The sequence below is a fragment of the Medicago truncatula genome, chromosome 4, assembly GCF_003473485.1.
Source record: "Medicago truncatula cultivar Jemalong A17 chromosome 4, MtrunA17r5.0-ANR, whole genome shotgun sequence".
NCBI lineage: Eukaryota > Viridiplantae > Streptophyta > Magnoliopsida > Fabales > Fabaceae > Medicago > Medicago truncatula.
Window position 1 is genome coordinate 56,336,110 of NC_053045.1, and position 12,294 is coordinate 56,348,403.

Consider the following 12,294-nt stretch of genomic DNA (forward strand, 5'->3'; position numbering starts at 1 on the left):
GTAAGTTGTAAAAAGAAAATTATGCATTGTAGTCGTACTCATCTAGCTTTAAAATAACCTTTTTCTATCTTCTAAACCCTAAAAATATAGACATGCTTATTGTTTATTTGAAGGTTGGGTTGGGTAATTTTGGTATACAAAAATATTTTAAAAGAATGGGGGTGTGGATAATATTCCGCAGCCTTCAAAGCCCAGAGAACTGTAATAAAATTGGGTTCATTTTTGTTCCGGTCCAGTAAAATGGCGAAATAAATTAGGGTTTCTCAAATTCCATCAATTTTCAGTGAGAGGGTTTTCGAGTGCGGCGAAACAAACAAACATACATTTCTCCCAAACTTCACCATGGCGGAACAAGTAATTACCTTCATCTTCCTTTTATCTTTTGTTTCGATTGTTCTTAGTTCTGTTTAGATCTTCAATTGATTTTTGTTGTTGTTGAATTTGTGTGTTACAGACTGAGAAGGCTTTTCTGAAGCAACCTAAAGTGTTTCTATGGTATGTTCAATTTAATACTCTCAATGATTTACTGTTTTTTATTGTTATTTTGATTTTTATGCGTTTTTGTTGCATATTTGTTTCAATTTCGCAGCTCGAAGAAGAGTGGCAAGGGAAAGAGACCTGGAAAAGGTGGAAACCGGTTCTTTAAATCCGTTGGTCTTGGATTTAAGACTCCCAGAGAAGCCATTGACGGTACCATTTCGATTTCTTTATGTATTTCATCAGATGTGTGTGTACTCTCCATTGCATTCTGAATCTTCTGTTGTCTAGTTTTACTGGATCTAGGTTTTCTCTATTGTTAGTATTATTATTATTATTATTATTATGAATGAATTATAAACTGCATTTTGAATTTGATTTAGTGGTGGTTTGTTTGTGAAGCATACTAACGTTAGACATATGTCTAATAAGAGAACGATTATTTCGGTCCTTAAATTTGTCAAATGTTGTTGTCTCTGTAAGTCTTAATGTATCAAAATTACAAAACATCCTTGAATATGTTTTACATTGGGAGTCCATCCATGAATGTGTCTTTTGTTTGTTTGTTTGTTTGTTTGGATACACTCACGGAACATAGGGACCGCCTGAAACATTTTAGGATCAAGATGATGTTTACTCAGTTATTTAGTCTGCGAAAGCTGAACCTGCAATGAGGTGTTACTATACTTAAAAATTTAGTGTATATTATTTAGTTGCGATTATATGATACAATGAAGTGTATATTGTTTTATATTAATTGTTTGTTAATGTAAGCCTTTGAAATTCATATCTGTGATTTGTGACACAAGTGTATGAACAATTTTTACCACGTTATCCAATACAACATGAGAGTTTAGGTCTACATATGCAGAAATGTAAAAGCATTGATATTTTTTTCATTCGAGCATTATTGGTACATAGTTGCAAATTGTAACCTAGCAAACAAAATAATAATAATCTGAAATATATTTACTTTTTAGAATCCATCTTTTGAATAGAGAGACCAATAGCTCTCGATATCCCTAGTCAAAACACTTTTCGCCATTGTGCATGTCATGACTCATGACATTATCTTCTTGATGTGCTTTTACCATTCCAAAACCAAATAGCTTGGTTCTTTCTTTCTGCTTCTAATCGAAACACTTTTATGTTTTTTTTTTTTTAAAACAGGAACCTACATTGACAAGAAGTGCCCTTTCACTGGCAATGTTTCCATCCGGGGCCGTATTTTAGCTGGAACTTGTCACAGTGCTAAGATGAATAGGACTATTGTTGTTAGGAGGAATTATCTTCACTTCATCAAGAAATATCAGAGGTATTCTCTTTTCATACCTTGATGCCCTGTCTTTATTTACTCTTGGAGAAACATAATTAATAATTCCATTGTTTTTTTATGTACACTATTTAGATATGAGAAGAGGCACTCAAACATTCCTGCCCATGTATCACCCTGCTTTCGTGTTAAGGAAGGAGATCATGTTATTATTGGCCAATGCAGGTGAGACTCAAAAGGAGGATCCTTTTTCTTTGTATTAAATGATCTTTTGTTGATATAGATGTATGTCTGATTGGTTTTATTTGTGCCTTTTCATCAGGCCTCTCTCCAAGACCGTGAGGTTCAACGTCTTGAAAGTGATCCCAGCTGGTTCATCAAGTGGTGCTGGAAAGAAGGCATTTACTGGAATGTGAGATGTGTTGAAAGTAATTCTGGTTTCTGTATGGTGACTAATATGAAGACCTGTTCAATTTTGTTTTACTTTTGAAGTTAAATTCCGTCATTGGATACAAGTTGAAGGATTTAGATTTTATTCATGGTTATTTAATGGCACTAGCGTTTATATTGAATTTCCCTAAAAAAACATGTCCTACTATATTGAATTTTGGCTTCAAACAAGAATTATCTCACTTCTCGAAAATTAAAAAACACATCTCAATTCCTGATAAAAAAATCAATGTTAGTGTGCAAAATTTTGACCGTCAAAACTTGTGTATGTGTATGCAAAATTAATCATTGATTTTCAAATTTATTATTGGTTTTCAAACTAACAATGTAGTCACTATGTTACCCCACGTTCTAAGAATAAAGATTTCAATTTAGAGGGGTCACTCATTACTTCACGTTTTAAGGGAAAATTTCTATTTTAGAGGGAGATAAATCTACTAGAGCAATGCTAGTGACACAACTTCACACAGTGGCACAACTTCACACGCCAGCGTGCAAACACAGGAGCGCACACACCCTCATTTATTGGTTACCAGTCTTCATAGAGAACCACCATCTTCAGATTCAAATTCCATAAAGTCAATTCCTCTTTTATACGGTGTGTGCAAATGATGTCTACATGTAGCTGTGTTTTTTTAACATAACCCAGTTCTTACTCTTGATTGATTATTCAAAATTGAAGGGAAAAAATGCAATAACAAAACTAATTCAAAGGATGAAAGAGAACGTTTTGAAATAGTCAGTGGCTCAGACCCTTGTTTCTGGCGGCACAGTTAGTGGCCAAAGCCACCAAAAGATTACCTCTCTGTGTCGCCACAGTGATAGTAGCAAAAGAAAGTGTTTGTCGCACCCATCCATGCAAAGCATGCCACTGCCGTCTGAAAACACAGGCAAATACCGTCCCATATCAACCCATGAGCACTGTATCAGGCATCACGTCGTTCGCACCTGGTAACCCTTCTAACGCCATGTTTCTCTTATCCTCATCCAACAAAACGGAGTGGCTGAAACAATAAATATTGCTTTGGTGAATTTGAGTTATGCCTTTCAGAATTAGAACAATTCCATTTCATGGACAACCCTGTGTCTATCCCAAGTGGTCGTCTACCTTGGCTAAGTTTGAGAAGTTGATGGATCTTCTGAGTAATGGATAGTGGAGGTAACCGTGATAAATGGTATAAAAATAAAAATAAAATAAAAAAAAGATGCTAGGAACACTTTCAAAAACTCTCAATTCTCATGAAATGTAGAAAAATAGATAGGTTAACTTGTTTGATCGGTTAACAGGTAATGTATTAAAAAAAGAATAAATGAGAGTGTGTGTGAGGTGAGTCCTTACTCTCTGTCTAAGCCTTTTTCAAGTATATCAATTATTTTGGCACTCCGTACTTCTCACTTTAGTTCACATATCCTTTCGAGTTTCGTGTTATAACATCTTGATGAAGTAAACAATGAGACGATACAATGAGGAGAATGATAGTAATTCGGGTTAAGTATGTTTTGATTCCTATAAAATTGGGAATTTTTAAGTTTAGTCCTCACTTAAATTTAATAGCTTTTTTAGTCCTTACAACAAAAATTTATTTATAATTTTAGTCCCTGCTAAAACAAAGTTTCTTAAATTATACTAAACTCTTAAAATTTTCAACGATCTTTTTTAAGCACGTTTAGAACATTATGAAAGGTTCATTTGTTAAAATTTAGAATTTTTTAACAAGAAATTAATTAAATATGAATGTTTTAAAATGACAAAATTCAATATAAAAGTAACAAAAATTTGGATGTAGAAATTAAATTTTACAATAATTTTTTGCGGAGGAATTTTTAGTAATGTTCTTAACATATCTGCAAAAGAATGTTAAAAAACATAAGAGTTTAAGCATAATTAAACAAATTTGAATTGGATATGGACTGATACTGAGCACAATTTTTTTTTATAAAAACTAAAATATCTATTAAAATTAAGTAAGGACTAAACTTAAAAAGTCCCAATTTTATAAGGACTATAAACATTTAACCCTAGTAATTCATAGGACATGCCAAACGCCGTTGGTGTTGTAAGACTTGGACAATAATAAGTTTGGTTTGTTGTCTTCTAATGAATTTACACCAATGTTTTAGAAACGAAGCCAATAAAACAAAACATTTTATGAGACAAACTGCGACAATATTACAAATATTCCTCGTGATGTTTATTGAACAACTTGTTTATTTCATACAAGCTACTTCAAGCAAAGCATGTGATGCTTTTTCTCACATTTTATGAAATATTTTATTTTATGAAATATTTTATTGAAAAATGCTTTATAAAATGTGAGAAGTAGCGTCACATGTACCCGATCCTAAACTTAGATAAAATAAAATGTTTGTGTTTTCTTAAAAAAAAATGAAATGTTTGTGTTAAACATCCATAGCTAACATGAACTTTGAGAGAGATAAGAGTAATGTCTTATTACTAATTAGTAGCGGTTAAACTAATAGAAATATATTAAGAATGTATCCTCAATATTTTTAATTTTTTTAACATTATCGATCAATAAACATGATGTAACCAAAAAAACATGATGTGATTTGTTGTAAGATTATATGGATTAAAAAGTAAATTAGTTTTAAATCTCTCATCTTTCCTTGTGCACCAAACATATGTATGATTAAAATCTCTCACCTTTCATCTCATTTAGTAAAATCCCTCCCCCCTTTTTCAATCGAACCAAACAAAGCCACTGTTTCTAATATCAGTGGCGGATAAGAGTAGTTTTTCGTAGACTCTATCAACCCACACATCTCACATATTTTTATTTCTACAATATATACTATATATGTTTGTTCTCGTGTTGGTTTTCAATCTCCCAACACACATCTCATCCAACATCGTCAAAAAAATTTAAACTACATGTATCTGATCCCAAATCTGGATAAAATGAAATGTTTGTGTTAAACATTGATAGCTAACCTGGATAAAGATAATATAAATGAAAAACAAAATTGTTTATACATAATTAATAGAAGGAAAATGCTAACGAATGATCCAGGACACTCGATTTAGATCTTAAATGGGATGTAATTTTTTATGATAAATTGTATTTTCTACATTACAAACGGTAGTATTTAACTTTTTTTAAAGAATAATTTTAAAATTTAAAATCCTTAAAGAGTACACCCGTTGGCAAAACCCTTAATGGAATCTATGATATTAAGTTATTTCTCTTCACCAAAATTTGATAGAAATCTACAAGTAACACGTTACTATTGGCTTACATGGTAGGGAAAGATTGAGTTAACTTCCAATGGTTGAATGTTTATGAAATTCGTGAGTGACATTATTGATGTCGCCGGAATTGGACAACTTGTGAGCTCAATTGTGCTGCCTACTATGCCCCACTGACTCCTGACATGAAACCACTATGTCTGTGTATGGTGCTGATATCATGCTTGGGACCGGACACGATCAATAATAGAACCGTGAACTATGCCATCTAGCCTAGCCTAGCCAAGAAAGTAAGAACAATATGATTGGATATTTTCTCTGTCTTCAACAAATTACACCTAGCATTGGTGTTCCTATTTTGCCTCTATTGAATAGAAAGAACCACCATATTCCACAAAAGTTTGGATTAGTAGGACTGTTGACTTTATATCATGCTTTGAAGTACTTACTCTCATTTTCATTATGAGCTGTGCCATTAGATTTTTTTTACCATCTTTCTTATGATTCATGATAGCATTGGCATTGTGCCACCTGATTGATATTGCCTTCGCTATGAATTTGTGGGTAAATTCTTTGGGACATATATCATTTCCCTTTTAGAGAGAAAGTCAAACTTAATATAATTCAACTGGATTAGAGATCTTCGGCCTTAAGAGTTATTGGTGACGGCATGAGGATGCTGGATTTGAGCTCCTAGATCAAGTAAGAATGTGCCACATATGTGAATCTTTTAGGGAAAGAGTGTGATCTGAGTTGAGGCTATGAGTTAACCTTTAGTAGTGGATTAGGGTTTCAGTACCCCAAAATCCTAGTTTGGACATATTTGAGCAGATTGTCGTAGGATTCAAAATGAACTGTCCAAATTCCTTTGGACAACCCTAATTTAGTGTGTTTAGAGCAGAGCAAATTCATCGGATAGTGTATAGGCTATTGTCTTGAGGAGACTCGGTCCATTGGAAAAATGAGCATTGACTCAATCCAGAACAAAATAAAATAATAATATTTTTAAAATAAAATTATTTCATTGTACATTTTTCTCTTCTATCGGAACTATTGAGTAGATGATGAGGATCCAAACCTGATTGTTAGTTTGTTATGTCAATTATTGTAGCCACTCCTCTTGAAAAGTTTTATTTGTTTCGTGGTTCAACATAAAGCCTATACAGGTGCAAAGGTGTTGAAGTTGGATAAATATATATGCAGCTATTCTTTCGGCTTGTTGACACTAATTATTGCACTAGGGAAAAAGAAAAAGTTTCTTTAATTTCTCAAGTGCTATTTTCTACATAGTTCCCATTCTTTGGTGCTTAGTTGACTCTCTTTTTATGACCTTCCTTTTTAGCCCCTTTGATGTCTTTTACCAATGAGGCCAATATGTGACAGACACATAATTTGTGAGCATGATTGTGCCACGTCTGAGTCCAACATCTTTTGTTCTCCAATCAAGACACAAGAAACATTATTGTGCATCTTTATATTGCAAAAGAGCCCAATCGTTATAGAGTATAGCTTGACTTGACCACTAAGACAACTAATGTATGAACATTATGGTCCTTGATGGAATCATATTAGGGAACCACACAAAATTTGTAAAGCTTGATGTCTTGTCTGATTTTAAAATAAATAAATAAGTAAAACCATCAATTTACCATACTATGATTCCTATTTGTGACTTGTGATTAGCTAAACTACGATACTTACTATGAATGATGGAATGTGTCATACGGAATTGTAAGCCTAAAAAGAAAAATCATAGTGGTATCTAAAGGTGGATGATGATGATTTTTTTAAACAAATCCTAGAAGCGAAGCTCACACACAGTATGTAGGGAGAAGAGAGTATTATAGATTCGAACTTACATTCTAACATATCAAAAGATCCGGAACATTTTACAATATGGGGTGCACTTGCGGCCTTGCGGGACAAATGCTGTGATGATTTGTTTGCACAATTAAGTCCTTATTACTTTAACCAATAAGTCCTTATTACTTTAACCAATAAACTTTGAAAGATTTTGCCTTGTAATTTTTCTTTTTTGTGTTATTGGTACTAATTCATAGATTAGAGCAAACTTTATCCTCATGAGTTTATCTCAGTTGGTAAGAACAATGCATAATATATTTAAAATCCGAGGTTCAAACCTCGGTCACCACTAAAAATAAAAATACTTGAGGTTTCGTAATCAAGTGTTTCCAAAAGTTAGAACTAATAACTACATTAAGCAAACCTCAATTTTCAAACTATATCGAGTGTGTGAATGCATCTCAACTATTCATATACGCTTTTTGGTTTTATCTTTTCCTTCATAAGAAGAAAATATCAAACTGTAGAAGGAAGCTCAATGTTGCTTCTCTATGAAGTTATCATTGTGAAATATTTATTGCATGTGGATAATAACAATTAACTAATTATTGAGAGTCTCTTACATGGAATAGTGATATGATGAATAATTTTGTGTGAGGTGCAACTATCATCAGGTTTGCATTAGATGCCTAAAAAAATGTATAAACAAAAAAAACATATAATATGACAGATTTCTATTAGATGTTTGTACATTTATAAGTTAGTTATGAGGATTTTATATCCTCCTTAATTAACCTAGGTTTGAACTTTGATGGAGAGAAAAAAAAATTATAAACCTTGTGTTATAAGGTTTCATAATAAAATTTGTTTTAAACCTCTAAATATGTTCGGGTATTCTTAATTTTTACCTTAATTACTAGTCATTTTGTGGGCGAATTGAGTTATATGACAACTCAAATTCTAAATTTTCATGAGAGATATGTGTCAAGAATCTTATATTAGATAGTAATATAATCTTGATAAGATTTTTTTTTTTTTATCACCAAAATAGTGGATAAAAATATTACAACGAGTCATAACAGCTCCAATACAACATAAAACTCCAACCACCAAACTAATTTTGTGAGGTGTTGTGAGAGCTAGAATTTACAAATTTTGTGAGGTCGTGTTGTGTTAAGAGTCTATAAATAAATAGTGCCGTGGAACATGCAAGGCCTCAGCCGTAAATTGTAATCCTCAAATTCTTTTATATTTTTTACTGCTACAACTATATGGGTATGGGTATAAATATGCATAGGTTAAAATTTAATTCCTCAAATTCCTTAAAAAAAAATGCGTAGATTAAAATTTAATTCTTACTTAATGGGAGAGAAGTGTTAGGAGAAGAAAAATTAACTATCTAATAAAAAATATTTTATTATATTAAAATAATATAATCCTTTTTCCAATCATGTATTGCGCTTATAGAACGCTACAGACGATATTGGTGATAGTTGCTAGAAGGTTTTCAAAGTTAAAATTGCTTAAATCGTATTTAAGATCAATAATATTACAAAATAGATCGAACGAATAAGCTACATTGTCTATTGAGAGTGAAAAGTTAGAATTGCTTGATTATAAAGCTTTGATAAATGGAGCATTTGGAAGCAATAGAATAATAAAATTTGGAATAATGTGATCTATGCACAAAGCTTTGTTGTCGAACGAGCAAGAATTGCTTGTGGTGCTTTTGATCCTGTTCAAGTTAATTGAGATAATATAAGATGGGTTAAATCGATGATAACACAGATAAATGTAATATTGATGTTTCTTTCTCCTCTTTTCAAAATATAGTAGGGATTGGTATAAGCATTAGAGATGAAATGTAATATTGATGTTTCTTTCTCCTCTTTTCAAAATATAGTAGGGATTGGTATAAGCATTAGAGATGAGTGGGGTGATTTTCTCTTGGCTAAAACTGAATGATTTTCACCTATGTGTGATGTTCTTGTTGGCTAACGTCTTGACTTACTTTCGGCTCTTAAATGATGCATGAGTTAAATTTGAAACCGCGTAGACAAACAAATAAGATTACACATACATTAGCAAAGATAAACATATTTCAGCTAGGTTTTTAAATATTGATTGAATATCGAAGTATATTGAACACATTTTGAGTAATAAAATGTTATAATCCTTATCTTTTTAAAATCATATTAACAAATATTAATTAACAAATGCATCATCAATAAGCTCTTATAATAACCTCTAACAATTGTTGCAAAAGGGGAAGCAGTTGAAATATTTTTGTTCTTTCAACCTTTTACTCTCCAACTTAGACTGTATGAGAAACAAAAAAGTTCAGGGACCAAGTTGGAGAGTAAAAGGTTGGACGAACAAAAATATTTCAACGGCTTCCCTTTTACAACAATTATTAGAGGTAATTATACAAGCTTAGTAAAAGTTCGGCGAATTAATTCCGCATTTTGTTCCTTTTACTCTTCCAACCATTAAAAATGATTGATAGCCATTACCACTAGCATAAAAAGTTCATTCAAGCTATGGAATTTCATATTCATAATCTATGAAGCACTACATTCAAGTGTTGTCTTTCAAAAGCCAAAACTATTTGGATCACGAAACATAATTTTAATAATAAAATTAACTCATTAATCAAAAAAGTCAATTTGAAACTTTCTCCAGAAACTAACGAGTGAATCATATACTATATACTTATCCCAAACTATTTGTATGACTAAACATAATTTTAATAGAAAATTACTATATTCGCACCTCAAAAAGCTAGAAGATTAATATTGAAATTAAGGACAGCTTACTTATGGTGTTTCGTGTTTTCATTTCTATACTTGTAAACTACACATTGAAGAATTAAAACTAGGTCAAATTTTGAAAATTCAGAAAAATTTCAAAACATGGTTTTTAATGTTTTCATAAATGAATTATCTCTAGTTAATTAGATTATTTCTTTTCTCTATACAATTAAAAAACCCATAAGCAAATGTCGTTTTAGCCACTAACGTAATAAGTCAAAATTTAAAATTGAAAACATTGATTGGAAGTAACCAATTAATATTTTATATAATAGTAGTATATATTAAATTTCTCATATCCTTCAAAAAAGTAAATCTCTTATATATGATATCATTAAATTAATTCCTAAACGGCCATGCCTATCCAGGTTCTATGAATATATGTTTTTTTTGTGACCGGGATTTGAACCCCAGACCTTGCATATTTTATGCATTGTCCATACCAATTGAGCTAAGTTCACGTGGACCTATGAATATATGTATGAAGTTAAATAAAACTTTTTATATTAAAAAAATAGAGTAATAAACAACCTTATTAACAATTAAAGTTGATATTGTCTCACTTATATTAAAGATAAGGTATAATTGTCTTCGTAAACTTAACTTAGTTCGTTGGAACAATGCATAAAATATGCAAGGTCCGGGGTTCAAACTCCGGCCACTATCCAAAAAAAAGAAGATAAGGTATAACTAGAATTTATAAAGAGTGGTATCCTTATCTTACAAAATCAGTTTTGTGAAGATGTGTTAAATCATATTAGGTTTTTATATTAGATTTAACTTATTCTTATAAAACAAACTTGTAAATTGAGAGGTGTTGGTCATTATATACGCTAATCATGCTATCTTTAATCAATATAGAATATAGTTCAGTTAATAAGGAATTATGATATATCTTATAAGGATGTGGGTTCAACTCTCACTACTGATATGATTAACATATTTGATAGATAATCAATAAACTACTTAAACTTTTGAGACATATCCTAACCTTTACAAATCTCTAGAACCCAACTTGCCTAGCCGAAGAAAATTAGAAATGGTGGTCTGAAAGTTAGAAAATTAGAAATGCCTAACTGAAGAAAAATTATGTTAATTGCTTGTGGTGCCTTGAAGTTGGACCCTAAAACCCATTCTACCTAATTCTCAAGGAAAATATTTGTATTTTAGGGCTACCGTCCTCAATACCTCAACCGACAACGAATAATTTTTTTGAGTTTACTACTTCAAATGGTTTAAATATTGCTGTCACAACTTTTTAATAAAATATCATAAGTTATTTTTATTAAATATAAAATGTTATACTATATCTTTTTTATAAATCAGATATTCTTGCAATTGTAGAATATAATCTCTATAATCAGGTAGATTGTAATATATGAAAAAAACTATTTGATTTATCTTGTAAGTCAAATGATATTCCAAAAATCAATGATATTCCACACAAAAATAAAAAATAAAAAAAGATCAAATGATTAACCAAAATATTTGACAATTATTTAATAGTCAAAAAAATATTTTCCACTTTACTAACCATTCACTTAGATAAGTCAATTTCTAAAAAATATACACAATTTTTTTACAAGGAAAATTATTTATTTTAACCGACTTAATTACATACATAGATTGACCAAAATATTTGACAATTACTACCTAATAGTCAAAAAATATTTAATAATGTATTCTAAAATTCCACAATAGTTCCCTGATTTTAGTGAAAAAATAATCTGTGGTAGTTGAGCTTTGAACACACCATTATACTACTGACTTCTCAAAATTAATTGAAGTACAAGTAAACTAATGAAAGGAATCAGAGATAAATAGAGGAAAAATCCAGATAATTTGGCTAGAAATATCACACAAGATTTTTCACATGGTATGATGTGAAGGGCCATAAAGGTAGAAAAAGAGAAGAAAAACAATACTTATGATATTAAAAAGAAAGAGTGGGATTGCAATATGATAGGTAAGCATAGAAAATGACATTATTTAAATTATAAAATATATATATCAAAGAATCACCTAATAAACCCAACCAACAATTTTGGGCCACGCTTTTCATACAAAAATCTAGAAGTTAACGGCTCTTGTTCTCTCTTTCACACTGCTTTCCCACTTGAAACACTAATATTATTATTTTTATGGTACAAGACAAACTAACATTATTATAATTCACACACAAAAAACACCAATATTATTATTTTGTTTTTGTTTTTATTTTATAAAAGTTTAGACCAAGGAAGGCATAATTCATGTAAAGTTAGAGAGAACAA

The 12,294-nt window shown here is 30.9% G+C and overlaps 1 protein-coding gene across 1 annotated transcript; it reads left to right on the forward strand.

The window, feature by feature from the left end:
• Positions 1-200: 200 nt before the first annotated feature.
• LOC11446689 (40S ribosomal protein S11) lies at positions 201-2,355 on the forward strand. Its single transcript, XM_003609457.4, has 6 exons — positions 201-354; positions 455-495; positions 590-690; positions 1,648-1,792; positions 1,886-1,975; positions 2,073-2,355. The coding sequence occupies exons 1-6, from the start codon at positions 343-345 to the stop codon at positions 2,164-2,166; spliced, it is 483 nt and encodes a 160-aa protein (XP_003609505.1). The 5' UTR covers positions 201-342; the 3' UTR covers positions 2,167-2,355.
• Positions 2,356-12,294: the final 9,939 nt, after the last annotated feature.

What these genes read in the sequence shown, in the direction of transcription:
- LOC11446689 (XM_003609457.4), top strand. An exon ending in CAACCTAAAGTGTTTCTATG is followed by an intron (nt 496 to 589) that starts GTATGTTCAATT and finishes TCAATTTCGCAG; the next exon opens with CTCGAAGAAGAGTGGCAAGG. An exon ending in GTTATTATTGGCCAATGCAG is followed by an intron (nt 1,976 to 2,072) that starts GTGAGACTCAAA and finishes CCTTTTCATCAG; the next exon opens with GCCTCTCTCCAAGACCGTGA.